We start from the raw sequence: 17,009 nt of genomic DNA, 5'->3' as shown, positions 1-17,009 counted from the left end.
TGTAATAAAGATAACACTATGATTATTTACTGGTTTGTTTTACTGGTTTGCCCACGTAATAGCTCTGTAAAAAGATAGGGCAGTCCATGGCAGTGTGGGAACTATGTACATGTACAAGAAAAACAAAAACTGTGAGACAAAGAAATCCCATTGCTCTACCACTCCTTAATGTGTCACAGTGTTATGAATAAATCTTCTCTCTTTTTTTGGTACCGGTACTGGTTTTATTTTGTTGTATTTATCCGCGACACCTTAAAGGTCGGTCCGTGAAAATATTGTCGGACATAAACCGGTCCGTGGCGCAAGAAAGGTTTGGGACTGCTGGCATAGTTGGTAAAAGCTGAAAGTGGTGCAAGGGGTGACCTGACACACACATAGATAGATATGCACACACACTGACATGTGGATTGCAGGGTTTTATTAAGTACAATAATAGAATACAAGCACACACATGCACATAACACGGAGCCAGTATAATATTTGAAACAAATGTTTAACACTTCTAATTCACTACTTACTCAACCTGCTCTTCAAGTGCTATGAAGGGAATTAAACTTTAAAATTCCTCTGTGGGCATTATTAAACTAGGTATGGGGAAATTAAGGTTGGGTACAGTGATAAGTAATTAACTCTTGGATAACACTTGAACCTAGACAATTTTAAAATTCCTTACTCAGGCCTTTGTTACATTATTAAATCTCCTTTTTAATTAATGAGCACAATAACCCAGGTAAGCGTCATTATTCTATATGAACAAAAGTATGATTCATTGTTATGAGGAAACAAATGTGCTTTTAGACTATGTTGTGTACCTTACAGGTAAGACCAAAAACATTTATTGGAACTGTGCCAGTGCTGGCAGTACAAAAGCATTGCTGCATGGAGTCATGCAGCTTCATCTAGCTTCGTATTTGAGCCAAAGAAGAAGTGACAAGGTAATTCAGTTATTCTATTTAAACTAAAAATTATTTTCAGACTTCTCTGGGAGTGTTTTTGTTAATATATTAAGTCTATAGTTATGTTAATAAAGCCATGTTTAGATTTTACTGACATTAAACAGAAATACAAATATTATTAGCTGGGAACATTTAAATAAAAAAAAAAATGTGTACATATACATGGTGTATGCCCGCTTAATGCTTTTAATATTTTATTATTCATTTTAATTTATGTATATTCATTCAGCAGGTTTGATTTTGACTTATGGCAGGTCAAACCTTATTGTTTTTGCTGCTTTTGGTGATTATAGGTGAGTATTAAATAAAATCAGCCTAATAATTTATTGTTGTTGTATTGATTAGCTTATTGCTTTTTAACGATGTGAGGATTCTCAGATTTGTATTCAAACACATGTGTTTATTGTGATAGGCCATGTGAGTCCTCAGACAACAAGTACGTGAAAACTTTGATCACCTCTCTATAATTTATTAACATTCTCCTGGAGATCTATCTGCTATCAAACAATATAATTAGTTATTTGATCATACTTTGAGATTATACCAGTGGATAACAACAAAGACAAACTACTATAGTCACTGTTTTTTAATGAAGTAGCTTTAAACTCATGATTTATGTATGTACACTTGTATGTTTGTATTCATTTTTTATTACAGATCCTGTGACATCATTTAAATTATAACTTAAGTTACTGAGTGCATAATTACAATATTGAGTAGCCTTAAACTTAATTCTTTTGTATGTATACATGTATCTATGTACTTATTTATCTGTCTGTTGTAACAGGTCCTGTGACATCAGGTGAGTTCATATATAACTTAAGCTCATGAGCTGATTGCATTGTTGATTCCAACAATGAGTGCCGTCAGAGGGAGCAATGTGTGTATTGGACACTTATAGTGTCTTTTTTTATTATTAGTATCAACTATATTACTTTATATTTATATTATATAGCTGCCACTAGACAAGCATGTAAAAAGAAGTGCTGTTCTTATAAACCAAGCAACCTATCATGTTATACAAGAACTCTATTATAGTAATCTACACCAATGCTTGGTATCACTGGAAATGTCACTTTTTTATAAACAGAAAACACTAAGAGATTTCTTTACTAACAGTAATCCAAACTTTTTCCTCTGGCATCAATGTTTTAGCTGCAGATTATTTTAATATAAGACTTACCTCATCAGGTGACTTTTTAGAATAATCTGATCTGAGTTCAGTCTGAGGCCACCACCTCCTTGTTGGTTGTAGTTTTCAGCTCTATAGTGCTCTGTTTTTGTGTTTCGATTTACTCTTCCTGCTATGAAAGGCCAAAATGCTTTCAAAAGGATTTATTCTGGTTCTTCATGCTGTACAACCCCAATCCCCCAAAAAGTGTAAAATCTATAAAAATCTAAACAAAAACTAAATGTGCAATGATCTGCAAAGTGTTCCTCCACCTTTTTCCTTTTAGGTACCAATTTTTTCCCCAGGTATTTGCTGCCAATGTCTCAAATTTTCTCAGATGTTTTGCTGCCATCAAATTTGAAATGAACCAATATATATATTTTAATGATAAAGTTCAAACTGTTTTCTATGTTTAATTTCAAATACATTGTAGGTTTCTGAGATTTGCAAAAAAAACTCCCCCTCAATTCTGTTTTTATTTACATTTTCTATAGTGTCCCAACTTTTTTGGAATTGGGGTTGTATTTATTAAGAAAGGAATCTGTAGGATACAGTGTTTAATCTTAAACTGCAACATAATTGGGAAAATCCTTTTTTACTCATTTAAGGTACCCTCTATCCAATATCTGGAACAACAAGCTCTCGGTCAGACGATGGAAGTTCTCCTCTTATTGTCCTACAGCGTCCTTTCCTGTATTTTGGACAGTCATATAATCAGATTTATGTAAGTAAAATATGTTTTGGAAAACTAAGGCTGTTACAAAATGCAGACGTATAAAATGTTCATTCTCCAGTTGGCAAATCAGTTACAACAGAATTGAATTGTACATGCTTAAAAAATAGAAAGATTTGCTGTTATGAAAGTAACAATTTATGTTCAATTTCTACATAATTTCAACATATGTTGAATGTTAAAAAATTATTAATACTGATAAGAGGCAGAGTACATTTAGGTCCCACCCACTGCTAACTACTAGCCTACTTGGTCACAGCTGGAGGCCGTCAGGCAGAATGCACTCAAGGTGCAGATTCAACACACAGGTACTCGAAGTGTGACGTGAAATAATTTATTTACAGTGACGAGAGAACACAGGCGAGATGTGCAGGGAGTTATTTGCAGGGGAGTGAGTGAGGGGACTATATACAACAGTGAGACAATACTATTTACAAACGTGGAAAACTATAGCTAAACAGTGCAGACCATAAACATGAATGTGAGCTGGGATCAATGGCTAATGAACACAGGTTACATGAACTTGAGCGGTGTGGACATGATTATGCAACAGGGTTCCAGGAAGTAATTCATAGTGCTGACATGATTAGGCGGGTTATGGGCCGGAGGTCAGAAACTTTGTTTGCAGGTGGAGGTGTGAGCAGGGGGGGAAGGGAAAGACAGCTTCAGTGTTAAGGATATGATCCGATTCCAGAAATCCAAGTGAGTTGCCCTAGAGCAGTGGTTCTTAACCTTGTTGGAGGTACCGAACCCCACCAGTTTCATATGCGCTTTCACTGAACCCCTCTTTAGTGAAAAATAAAATATGATTTTTTTCAAATCCAAGACATAGATATGTTTTTTACTGGTGCACAAAATGAGCCGTGCATGTCACGGCGGAGGCTCTGCCGAACCCCTAGGGTTCGATCGAACCCAGGTTAAGAACCACTGCCCTAGAGGCAGGTAGGTGAGAATGAAACTGGAGTCTGTGCAGAAACTGACGTAGGTGTAGCTATTTGCTAGCAGACCAGCGGCCAGGCTATGAACAGCTGTACTGGCCTTAAATACTGCCGCGACCTCCAGGCACGATTTCAGAGAGGAAAATAGGTCAACTCCGCCCAGGGGAGGAGACACAAAAAAATACTCCACTCACCCGGACCACGACATACTTGTCATTTCCATCCAATACCAAAATATATAAAAAAATAGTTGAATGTGTGGTGGAGTGTAGGGCCAATAATTGCTTATAAGAAAAATGTAGCTATAGAGCAGTGATGAGTTATCATAGACTCCAAAAAAAGATGGCTGGATGTAGCTTTTGGGTATGAAAGTGAAGTCACTGCTCGCAATATGTCCCTTAAATATATGTTTTTTTCTAATGACCACCAGGGACAACTCACACGGTTTCAAAAGAAAACAGTGTATTAAAAAAAAAACAAAAACAAAAACCCAACAACTTTCTTTTCCCTTCATCCGTGGCCACAGTAAAAACTTTCCTCAATCGCTAGTTTCAAATCTTATTTAAGAATTGTTCCTGATTTTGTTAATTAGCACATGTTTGTGTTTGTTTGGTAACATGTTTGGAAATGTGATTGTGTCAAAATATATCATTTGTAATCCCATTTTTGTGAATATAAATGAGAAGTTATTGTTGTGAAATGAAAATTATGCTTATCTAAGGCACTGTAGGGACGTAGCACAGGCTCAGCTACTAAACGTAATTTTAGCCTGCTGGTGTCTGATTGCTATACAAAATGATCTTTTGATGATATCCGAATAAGGGGTTTGTGGGCAAACGAACAGAGACTTTGTGCATTATAGCAAGATTTCTGTCCCAATAAAAGTGAAGAATAAAAAAATCATGGTATTTTTTTTAGATAAGAATTATATAATATTTCTGGTATATTTCTTTGAAATCTGCCTGAAGGAGATACCCAAACACACACCCACTCAAGACAGTTGAAATGCTTACAATTTGTTCCAGAAGAAAGTATTGTATATAAAGAAGCAATGCAAGCAATATTGATACTGGACCAATATTACCAATGATGATGCAGGAACAAGACCAACACACGGATATCAGATCCGCCATTTCAATAACAACTGATCAACACCTGTGTCTGAAGTGTATTCCTGCCCACAGCTGATACCTGATTTATACTGATTTTTGCTTACAAGAATGTTTTTATTTGCTAGGTAAACCACAATGGGCATCTAACCTTTGATGCACCATGGTCTAGCTTCACCCCCCAACTGTTTCCAATGTATGGATCCAGAGACATCATCGCTCCATTCTGGACAGATTTAGACAACAGAGGAAATGGTCAGATCTACTACAACCAATACACCAGCGGCAGTGTTCTCCAGCAAGCTACACAGGACATTAATCAATACTTCCCAGGACTCAATTTTAATGCAAACTGGGTCTTTGTTGCAACATGGTATCAGGTGGCATATTATCCATTGACTGGAACAGTAAGTCACCTCTTACTAAATTATGCAATCAATATGAAGCATATGGTTATAATACCTATGAATATATATACTTTAAAAACAAGAAGTTGCTTTTTTTCAGCAAACAACAGTCCAAGCTGTCCTGATATCTGGTGGCCAGTACTCATTTGTGCTGATGAACTATGGGGAAATAGCCTACACAGCTCGTTCTGTACAGGTTGGTACCATTTAAAATATAATACATATATTTTTAATTTTTGTGGCCATCTCTTACTTTAAGTGAAATGCATGCATATATAAATACAATATAACCATGCAATTATTTTTAATAGTGTGACATGTCATTTTCAGGCTGGATATGACACAGTCAATTCTACTCACCATTTTTCCGTCCCTGGATCATTCTCACAAAACGCAACAGGAGAGTTCTCAAATTTCCGTCTCAGCAGCAATGTCCATGTGCCCGGTCGCTGGGCCTTCAGAACGGACCGTGGATCAAGAGGCTGTACTTTCAATGGTAAGGCCTGAACACAATAGTCAGCTGCAGAAATGTACTTATCAAAATTCTCTGAAAACTCCATGAAAAGAGTATTGTTATACAGTGAACAATAGTCCTCTTCTCAATCCCTTCATGTTTAGTGTCTCTCTGTGAAAATAATAACAGAAAATTAATTCAAAACCTTAAAAATTAAGACTGCTTGAGTAGTAAAAATGTTTTCAAGTGGAAGTAAAAACATTTAAAGTAGTTGTTTTTCTATTGTTTCAAAGGTTTACCCGTGCAGCTTGGTGATTCCTTCTGGAGTGACAGGACCTGTGCACAGAAGTGCACGTGTACCTCAGCAGGCCTGCAGTGCCGCAACCAGCCGTGCTCCTTTTCACAGATCTGCCAGCAAACTTCCTTTCAGTTTTCATGCCAGACAGTGCAGAGACGCACCTGCACCATAAGTGGTGATCCCCATTACTACACCTTTGATAACCGAGTGTTCCACTTTCAGGGCACCTGTGCTTATATTCTCTCTGAGCAATGTAACAGTGGACTGCCCTACTACAGAGTAGAGGGCAAGAATGAGCACAGAGGCAGTACTCGAGTCTCTTGGACACGACTGGTGAAAGTGCATGTCTACAATGACACAATTGAGCTTGTCAAAGGACGTCGTGGTCAGGCTAAGGTATGGAATAAGAATCAAGTTTGTACTTACGGTGATATGTGTTTGTGACATGTATGTTTTACTCTTTCTGTATGCTGGTGTTTTTACAGGTTAACGGGAACTTTGCATCCACTCCATTCTCCCTTAGCAATGGCACCGTGCAGGTTTATGAGTCAGGTTTTTCTGTGGTCGTCAGCACTGACTTTGGCTTAATGGTGTCTTACGACACGAATCATTACGTCCAGATCAGTGTGCCCTACACTTACCAGAATGCAACATGCGGTCTTTGTGGAAACTTCAACAATCAACCTCAAGATGACTTTCGCACACGCCAGGGCCAGCTTGTGAGCTCTGATGTGGTTTTTGCTGACAGCTGGAGAGCATCTGGGGATGATGACCCTGGCTGTGGGCCACAGTGTGCAGGTCTGGCCTGTGCTGGCTGCACTGCACAACAGACAGCATTGTACAGCAACACTGACCACTGTGGTATCCTCAGCAGCAGTTCTGGACCTTTTGCTGCTTGCCATCAACAACTTCCTCCACAGTCCTTTGTGGACAGTTGTGTTTATGATCTGTGTGTAGGAGGAGGGTACCAACCTATTCTCTGTCAAGCCTTAAGTGTGTACGCAAGTCAGTGTCAACAAAATGGTATTCAGCTGCAAAGCTGGAGGAGACCCGGCTTTTGTGGTATGTTAACCAATTATTTAAATGATTTCAAAATATTATTTTATTAAAATGCCACGAATTCTAAAATCTATTTTTTTTTTCTGCTCTCTAGAAATCCCATGTCCAGCCAACAGCCACTTTGAGTCTGAAGGTACAGGATGTCCAGCTACTTGTATCAATCCCAACTCCACCCACAACTGTCCTCTCCCTGCGCAGGAAAGCTGCATCTGTGATTCAGGCTACATCCTCAGTGGTGGGGTCTGTGTCCCTCACGATGAGTGTGGCTGCAGCTTTGAGGGCCGTTACTACCGCTCTGGACAAACTGTAATACTAGACGAAAACTGTGGGAGACGTTGTAGCTGCAGTTATGGCTCCATGACTTGCCAGCCTCATGGTTGTGGGTCATTTGAATCATGCAGGGTGGAGGATGGAGAAAGAGGATGCAGACCAAATAGCTATGAAACATGCTTGATCAGAGGCTCAGGGTCATATCAGACATTTGATGGACTGACATACCAATATCCTGGGGCATGTCGATTGACACTTGCCAAAGTTATGGGACTGTCCAGCCACCCAAACTTCACGGTGACAGCAGAAAAAGTGCCAAGAGACCAGCAAGACTTTTCCAATGTGCTAAAGTTTGAGGCAGAGGGGACAGAGGTCGCCGTTGAGATGGAAATAAATGGCAAAGTTCAGGTAAATGACAGAAATACAATTGAACAGTCATTTTAGATTAATGTGTCATAATGAAAAACAAAAATAAACCCCACAAAGACTTGCTTAGAGAAAGAATGAGTGGGAAACAAATCAGGAATGACCTGATCAGATAGAGTTTTATATAAGTACCATTAATAACTCTGTAAAGTAGACAATAATGATTTACTTAAAAATACTTTGGAGATAGGGTGCTATAATATTGAATTATTAAGTAGAGATCAGTCTGTAATTATCTGAACATTATTCTTCATTGTTGTTTTCACTGTAATAACTGAATGTTACCCCAGAAAATATGAACTAGGAAAGGCTACCTTTCAATACTCTCCTTTACCTTTTCATTGTTGTTTCTTTTCCTCTCAGGATGAATTCCTTGTTCTTTAGTATACTAAAGTTAATAATAGTAGAATTTCATTTTACGTTTATTTTCATTTCGTAAAATGTTATTAATTAACTGTTTTGTTTTACTGATATACTGCTTCTGCCCATCACATCATAAATACACAAATACATCAAATGTTAATGGAGCATCACGGTGGTGCGTTGATTAGCATTGTTACCTCACAACAAGAAGGTCCTGAGTTGCATTCCAGCCCCCAGTTGACAAGGATAAGCGGGAGAGAATGGGTGCATGGGTTAATTACAGTGGTGTATAACGAAGCAGTTGAAACAAATAGCACTTTAAAGCATAATTAATGAAAACAGTCAATATGTAAGATAAACAGAAGAGGACAGGGAGGCTGTTGCAGTTTTGAAACTCCATTAAGGAGAACCAGTTAGCTCTAAGAGTCAATCTGGAAAATGTTCCAAATGAAAATGATCTAATATGGTATCTCCCAACTGGTTCTTTGGTAAATAATCGTTATCCAGAATAAATACTAAGATTAGGACTTACTGTGGAAATACAGATGAGCACTTCATTAACAATCAGCAAACTCATGATTCATTCTTTATTTGTTATGTAGTACCTAATATGGTCCTTACTTGAAAGTGTTATTATTATTATTATTACTAGTATAACTATTTAAATATCTTTTAGGTTAACGGTCAGCTGATCAGGCTGCCTTTCAGCACTCCATCCAACCGAATCCAAATCTTCCACAGCAGCATTTACAGTGTCATCATTCGCACTTCCTTTGGTGTAACTGTACAAACAGTCTGGCCTCACTTTGTCCGTGTCACTGCTCCTGGTGTCTACAGTGGTTCCCTGGGTGGACTCTGTGGTGACTACAATGGTCATCCACACAATGACTTCCGCACACCCAATGGTGTCCTGGTCAACAATTCTCAGGACTTTGGAGACAGTTGGCGAGATGGCTCTCTCTCTGCTCACTGCGTGGAAAGCATGAACCAAAATTCTACAACTAATTACAATTCTAGTGAGTACTGTGGCATTCTCAGCTCACGAGATGGGCCATTTGTACCCTGTTGGTCTGTGGTTGACCCAAGGCAGCAGGTGGATGTATGTGTGGAGATCATGAGGGGCTCTAGCGATCCAGCATCAACTTTGTGTGACGTCCTACGAGATTATGCACTAATGTGTCAACAGAAGGGTGTTGCCTTAGGACAATGGAGAAATGCAACTGGCTGTGGTAAGAATTCAAGTATTTTTGAATTAATCCTAGACATGGTTTCCAAATGTGTAAAAATGTCTGTTTAAAATTATTTTTAAAAATTCTCAAGTGAGACACATGGAACAGTGAGTTTAAACACATTTATTCATTTGGGTGAATAAACTGACAAAATCTCTGCCGAGCCTTTTTATACTCTTTTCATTAATGTGAACCGGTCCACACTTATCCTGAGAAGATAAAAGTGACTTTCTCACACATTCTTTCAAAAAAACAGGTTCATTACATAGCATGCTAGAACATAATGCTACTAGTACTTGAATAACAGATAGGAAAGAGCACGACATAACATGTAATGAAATGGACAGACAGAGACACAGAGAGAGCCTATCTAAACAGAGCCTTGCATAATTTTCTGAAAATTTTCTATCAAAAATTAACACGTTTGTTTTTTCCACAGCACTAACCTGCCCATCAAACAGCCATTATGAACTCTGTGGAACAACTTGTCCTTCTGCTTGCCCCAGCCTCTCTTTCCCCTTCACCTGTGATACTGTGTGCCAGGAGGGTTGTCAGTGTAACAATGGTTTTATTCTCAATGGCGACCAGTGTGTTCTACCAACATCTTGTGGATGTTATCATCAAGGACGCTATCGCGAAAGTGGCGAGCAGTTCTGGGATGGTGAAGAATGTCAGAGCTTGTGTACCTGTAACGGCACTACAGGGAACGTCCGCTGTACTCCCAACTCCTGTGGCCCCCAGGAGTCCTGCCGTGTGGTGGAGGGCGAGTTTGGCTGCCATCCCAACCCTTCTGGCACATGCTCTGCCTCTGGAGACCCTCACTACATCACCTTTGATCATAAGGCCTATGATTTCCAAGGAACCTGCCGCTATGTTCTGGTGACCCTTTGTAATGCCACTGATGACCTCAATCAGTTTTCTGTGGAAGCTAAGAATGAGGCATTGAATGGGTTGACAGTTTCAGTCACAGCAGACGTTTTCGTGAATGTGTGGGGCTATCATGTGCACATGTCAAGATACAACAGGGGTATGGTAGAGGTGAGCGGAACAGTTTCTGAACAATTACTCATATTTTACATCTTCAAAGACAAAATTTAAAGCCACAGACAGTTGCAGATGAACCTACCAAATGAGACAGACCTCTCCTTAATTGCAAGTATTGTTTTACAATGTTCAACGAGAAATTGCTATATAGGAATGTTAAAGATAAAGTAGTCTGGAAACAGTGATGCCATTACACATTTTTTTCACTAGAGAGCGTCACTGTGGTTATATTTAACAGCACTTTGTACATGTATTTGTTATCACACCAACAACAAATAACTAACTGTTAAAGAGCCTTGTTAAATAGTTGTGGTGTTCTTTAGCATTGTATTGCAATCCTATTTAACTCTTTCATATCAATATTGAAAAAAGGCCAAATAAATACAGTATCTCTGAGGAACAAAAATAAATGTTCTTCTTTTTCCCAAATTGGTCTTCCCATGTCCTAGGTAAATGGAATAACACAAAATGTACCAATTCTCTTGAATGGGAGTCGAGTATCTATCTTTGGCAGTGGATCTCAAACAATTGTCCGCACTGATTTTGGCTTAAGCGTCATGTACAATGGATGGAGTACAGTTTCTATCACTGTGCCTCCAAATTACAGGTATCTGCCATTCATCTTTGCTCAAAATCAGCTGGTGTTGCAATTACTCACACACTCACACCTTTAAAAGAGTTCCTAGTTGTACACTACCACACTTTTATGATATAATTCCAATGTAAAGGATTTTTCTTGGTTCAGAATGATCTTTTGGGGTGTCCCATAAGATTGATAATCCTCCCTACAGTAAAACTAATGAATCTGTTTTATATTTCTGTTCTCATCAAAAGGGGAAAAACATGCGGACTTTGTGGAAACTTCAATGGAAATTCAAATGACGACTTCTACACCCCATCTGGAATAACAGTCGCATCTCCAGATGAGTTTGGGCAAGCCTGGAAAGTTCCAGGCAACTACACCTGCAGTGATGGATGTGGCTCATCATGTCCGAGATGTCCCAATGAACAGCCCGCTAGAGATCAGTGTGAGGTGATCCAGGCAGCTGATGGGCCCTTCAGTTTCTGCCATGAGGTGGTGGACCCAGCACCATATTTCAATGACTGTGTGTTCGACGTGTGTGTGGCAGGAAATCGAGGCCATGACCTCCTTTGCAGGGCTCTTGAAACATATGTTAGAGCCTGTCATTCTGCTAATGTTCGAATTTACCCTTGGAGACAAAACACCACCTGCAGTGAGTCAAACTGTCATTGTGTTGCTGATATAGTATAAAGTACAATTTAATCAGATAAGTTTTTTTTTTTGGATCTAAATTTATGATTACATTTATTTTTAACCATGTGGCATCCATCTTTTGTCTTCTTGTTTGTTCAGCTGTTGACTGTCCAGCCAACAGCCATTATGAGCTGTGTGGTACTGACTGTGGCCACACCTGTGCAAGCAGCAGTGATTCCACCTGTGAGCAGGCTTGCTCTGAGGGATGTTTCTGCGATGAAGGCTACCGCAGGAGTGGAACCAGGTGTGTCCCAGTGGAACGCTGTGGCTGCCAGTATAATGGATTCTACTATAATGTAAGTTCTACAAAGGACCATAGAGCTATATAAAAGAAGGACATAGTTTCTTCATTTCAAGGATTTGAGCAGATAGTTAACAATGACAGCTCGACACCAATAAATTCATGGTGTACTTTGGCAAACACAAAAGTTTAATAATTTAATTCCCATGCAGAGTCAGTATCCATGATAAAGATGGAGTTGGAGCTGTAGCTCGGCTGGTAGAGCAGGTCATTTGCTAATTTGACTGGTGGTTTGATCCCTCCAGTCTGCATGCCAAATATCCATGGGCAAGATGCTAACCCCAAGTTGCTCTCTGATGCATTCATCAGAGTATGAATGTGTGTGCAGATCAGATAGAAAGCACTTTCCTATAAAGAGCACAGAAAAAAAGGGATTGAGTGAATAAGGCAAGTTTTGTGTGCTTTGAGTGATCAGAGTAGAAAAGTGCTAGATAAAAACCAGTCCATTTACCATCAGCTTTGTGATCATTCTTCCTCTTTTTGTTACATTTTCTCACACAGGCTGGCGAGTCCTTCTGGACAGACGGTTGCTCACAGAGATGTGAATGTCACGCTCCCAATGACCTGCGATGTTCTGCTGCATCTTGTACTCCTGCACAAGAGTGCTCCATCAGAGACGGACAGCTGGGCTGTTACGATGCTATGTCCACCTGCACTGTGTGGGGGGATCCACACTACATCACCTTTGATGGAGCAGTGGCTCATTTCCAGGGAACTTGCTCCTACATCATCACTGAGAGCACGAACCATGGCACTAATGAAACACAGTTTCAGGTGATAGCCACCAACAATCACCGTGGAAACAACCGTGTGTCATTTGTGTCTGCAGTGGACATATACCTCTCAAATTATCCAGAAAGTGTGCACATCAGGATTGGACCCAATAAAAGAGCAATGGTACATACTAAGCTTTCTACGTTAATCTCATATCAGCCCTTGCATAGGAGGCACTTCCTCACTCGCATGTCTCTCATAACTCTTGTTCTTCCAGGTAAATGGAGAAGTGTCTCTTCCCACCACTGCAGGAACTTTAGCTCAGGTGGTAAGAGAAGGCAGCTACATAATCGTCGATGCACTTGACCTGGTGGTCCAGTTTGATGGCCAGAGTACTTTGTTGGTAAGAATCGCCCAAAACCGTCAAAACAGAGTCACAGGTATGTGTGGAAACTTCAATGGCGACTCTGGGGATGACAAAGTCTCACCCAGTGGCACACTGGCACAAAATGACAATGACTTTGGACAGAGCTGGAAGTCAACAAGAAGCCAACCAGGGTGAGTTGTTTGGAACATCTTTAGGATATTCCAAAAATCGAGTCTTGTTGACCTTCATCAACTCATATAACATAATGTCTTGCTTTGAATGAGAAGATTTTATGGACATTTTATGGACAACACAGCAGTACATTTAAGGACAACAGCATATATATTACATCCCAGTAAAAATAATAAATGTACGGTGGTGTTGAGTGTGAATTGGGAGTGTATATGTACAGGACATTTTACCAAAGTACACAAAGTTTCCCAAAGTGTTAAACATATAATGTCTTTTCCAGATGTGGCTCCACTGATGAAAATGATGATGGACTGAATGACTGCACCTTTAGAGAAGAATACTCCCAACTCTGCAGTGTCATCACCAACACCACCGGTCCATTCAGTGCTTGCCACCTGCACTCTGACCCCGAGCCATTTTTCACTTCCTGTGTCTACGACCTCTGCCTCTACACTCCAGCCAATGGCATGCTGTGTTCCGCTGTCTCAGCCTATGAGAGAACCTGCTCTGTTCTGGGGCTAGTAATCCCTGACTGGCGCTCTGGTTTACTGTGTGGTAAGTTTGTGCTGGATAATTAAGTGATGTCTTTTTGATGCCTTTTGATAGAGCTTAACAGGTTTTTCTTTTATTGTATCCTTGTCCCTCTTCTTCTGCAGAGGAGTCAGACCCCTGTGAACAGCTGGACTGCACAGAGTACGAGTGGTGTGGTAAGAAGGACGGTGTCTATGGCTGCTTCTGTGACGAACACCACCACCGAGGCAACAATGAAAGCTATGGTGAAGGAAGCTCCTATTTAATCCTTGTTTTATTTTTAGGTCATTGGCAATGGTACTGCAGTGCAGTTTGTACAAGAAAAATTGGATTTGTTAGTTATTTGTTTTCTTGTTCTTCTTTTAAAACTTGTATTAACAGACTCAACCATCACTTGTGCCAGTAGTTCAGGCACCATGTCTGTTTCCGTTGTCAGCTTTTTTGAGCTGGGTTTCACTCTGATGCCCTCCATCTCCAAGATGAATCCTGCAATGGGACTCTTGAGTATGGACGACTGGTGTTCCACTTTGACAATGACAACCATCTGTGTGGGACAGCACTCAGGGTACAGTTACAAAACCAAAATATTACGGATAGTCACCGTTATGTCATGTCTTGTCATTTATATAATAAATGACATCATATTCAATTTGTAATGTTTTGTTTTTTTAATTTTAGAGCAATGGAACACATTTCATGTATGAGAACACCATCCAGGGTGTTGTGGATCCTCATGGAAGTCTTATCAACCGCCAGAGGAGCATCAGTCTGCGTTTCTGCTGCGAATACCCTCTGAATCAGGCCCTGTCTATGGCTGTGGGCATCAATCCTGTAGAAAGGTAATAATAATAATACCATCTCCTATGCAGTATATACAATACTTACTTACTTAGTGTTTTATGTAGTTAAATGTGCACTCCAGGCATCCTTTGGGAACTTATTTTGAAACCTAGTGCTTTAAGATCACAATACTGACAATGAGACAAAATAAAAACATTGCTGCACATTAACATTACACTTTTTGATGTTCATGCATGTTAATAATCTTCATCATTTAGTAAGGAACTCATTTGTAGCATTATTGTGTTTTTTATAGCATCATTAGGAAGAAGATTGCAACCGGTCAAGGACATTACAGCATGAGAATGATCCCCTTCCGGGACCCTGGCTTCCGCTTTCCCTTCACGAGTGACACAAACATAGAAATGGAAATAAATCAGAGGTTATATGTGGAGGTGCGAACAGAAGGAGTGGATCAAAGCCAGATCTCCACCGTTCTGGACTCCTGCTGGGCCACGCCAGTCAACACGCCAAACTACCCCGTCCGCTGGGATCTTATTACTGCAGAGTAGGAAAACTTTTGCAACGTCACCTTGTCTTACCATACTTATTTAAAAACTTGAAAGAATCAGCCCCAGACAGACCTCTCCTCAGTTTCTCCACCAATTCTTCCTCATAATGAATTCTGCTTCTTTGCTTTATAATCTGGAATATTTAAACATCTGCCTGTCTTCCAGGTGTCCCAATGAAGCCGATGGAACGGTAGAGCTGATTCAGAACGGCATCTCCACTGAGGCTCGATTCTCCTTCAGGATGTTCACTTTTACCAACTATTCATCCATTTACCTTCATTGCCGGGTCCACCTGTGTCTTTTGAGACACAACAATTGTACAGCTGTATGTACCAATGTTTTTAATTCTTATTGTTTTTCATTCTTATCTTATAAATTAGAAACTGTTAAATTAGCAGAAGCCTCTAAACATCTTTTTTTCCCCTCAGCGCTGTTACCCGGGTTACCCCAGGAGAGTTCGGAGGGACGCATCTTTCCATGATACTTCATCCATCTCACTCGGCCCGCTTGTTTCAAGGCCAGGAAGCAGAGGTACATAGGAGCTCTCATGTCTCTTCACCTTGTACTTTTATAGATGCCATAAAGTTTATGGACACATTAAACATAAACTTTGGTTCTTCTCTTGCAGACCCAGTGATGCAATTAAGCAGTGGCCAAGGCCAGGTGACACCTCTGCTGGCCCTGCTAGCCAGTTTGATCCTAGCCAGCATGCTGGTAACCCTGCTGGTCAAACGGTTTGCTCCCAAAACTCCAGTCTAGAAATTGCCAAAACTCTTGAAAAATGATCCATATTTTTTTAAATCATTTATTATTCAGTTACTTTTCGATTGTATTTTCATCTGAGTGGCCTTTCTCTTGAGGAGTGTTTCTGTACTTGTGGTAAGGTGTGTAGTAAGTTTGCTTTAAATCTAAATGGGATAAAATATGCAGGATGTTATAGTTTGAATCTTCTTGTTGTATTCACTGTTTGCTGATAAGATTATTCTGTCCTTGATTTCTGTGTGTAGATTTTTATAATTAAATCTGTGTCATATTTAACATAATGATGGATAATGAGGGGCAAATCAAGCCAGAACAATAATCAACTCATAACTTAGATAAGTTGATGTTGACTCTGATTCTGCATGACACTGCAGTGTAAAGCAAATGACTATGAAGAACTACCATGTAAAATGAACTTGAGACACACTAATATCAATATAATATAACACAGATGTGAACTTGTTTGCCTACCTCTCATGCAAAACATATTCTAGTCTAAATTCTCTAAGGATTAACTAATGCATGTAGTGGACCATATACTTGTCTCTCAGACACTCAACCAGCACTACTATGGATTTACAAAATAAAGTAATATGTGCAATACAATAAACTGGGTACCTACTGTTTGAGCTACAATTTAATATCATTACATGATTACTATTTTTGCTTCATTTTATCATTTGAAATAAAAGTTAATAAATGATTGCCTAAATGTATCACAAATCATTAAAGTAATTCATAATATTTAATAAAAATCTGATTATGAACAATGCCTATTTCTTTTCCCCAGTAAGAATATACAATGAAATGTGTTGTTAAATAAAGTGTCACTTAGTCATACTGTTATTGAAGGTGAAGGCCAAATTAGGAAGTTGATCTTTAGCACTTAGTTGTAACAAGCGATACTTTTATGGATTTATTTTATAGCTAAAGCTATTTGTACACAATGTGCTATATTTGCTGTCACAATTAGTGAACAAATCAGTGACTCATCTGTTAAAACCTTTGTGCTTATTATTTGAAACAGAAAGTAGCAATGATCTCTTAAATAACACAG

The 17,009-nt window shown here is 39.4% G+C and overlaps 1 protein-coding gene across 1 annotated transcript; it reads left to right on the top strand.

Annotated features, from left to right (window-relative positions):
* The first annotated feature begins 917 nt into the window (after nucleotides 1-917).
* LOC116332112 (alpha-tectorin-like) lies at nucleotides 918-16,653 on the top strand. Its single transcript, XM_039616104.1, is given in 27 exon segments — nucleotides 918-935; nucleotides 1,189-1,249; nucleotides 1,369-1,392; nucleotides 1,744-1,758; nucleotides 2,736-2,851; nucleotides 5,036-5,314; nucleotides 5,415-5,510; nucleotides 5,645-5,810; nucleotides 6,062-6,462; nucleotides 6,552-7,128; nucleotides 7,220-7,803; nucleotides 8,861-9,413; nucleotides 9,853-10,451; nucleotides 10,907-11,064; nucleotides 11,292-11,692; nucleotides 11,833-12,029; nucleotides 12,536-12,931; nucleotides 13,026-13,306; nucleotides 13,588-13,862; nucleotides 13,964-14,083; nucleotides 14,220-14,261; nucleotides 14,264-14,403; nucleotides 14,517-14,677; nucleotides 14,935-15,186; nucleotides 15,356-15,515; nucleotides 15,619-15,721; nucleotides 15,819-16,653. Coding segments are annotated over 26 exon segments (6,273 nt in total). The 5' UTR covers nucleotides 918-935; nucleotides 1,189-1,203; the 3' UTR covers nucleotides 15,950-16,653.
* Nucleotides 16,654-17,009: the final 356 nt, after the last annotated feature.

The sequence above is a fragment of the Oreochromis aureus genome, linkage group 8 (assembly GCF_013358895.1).
Source record: "Oreochromis aureus strain Israel breed Guangdong linkage group 8, ZZ_aureus, whole genome shotgun sequence".
Taxonomy (NCBI): domain Eukaryota; kingdom Metazoa; phylum Chordata; class Actinopteri; order Cichliformes; family Cichlidae; genus Oreochromis; species Oreochromis aureus.
This window is presented reverse-complemented; position numbering and strand designations above follow the sequence as displayed.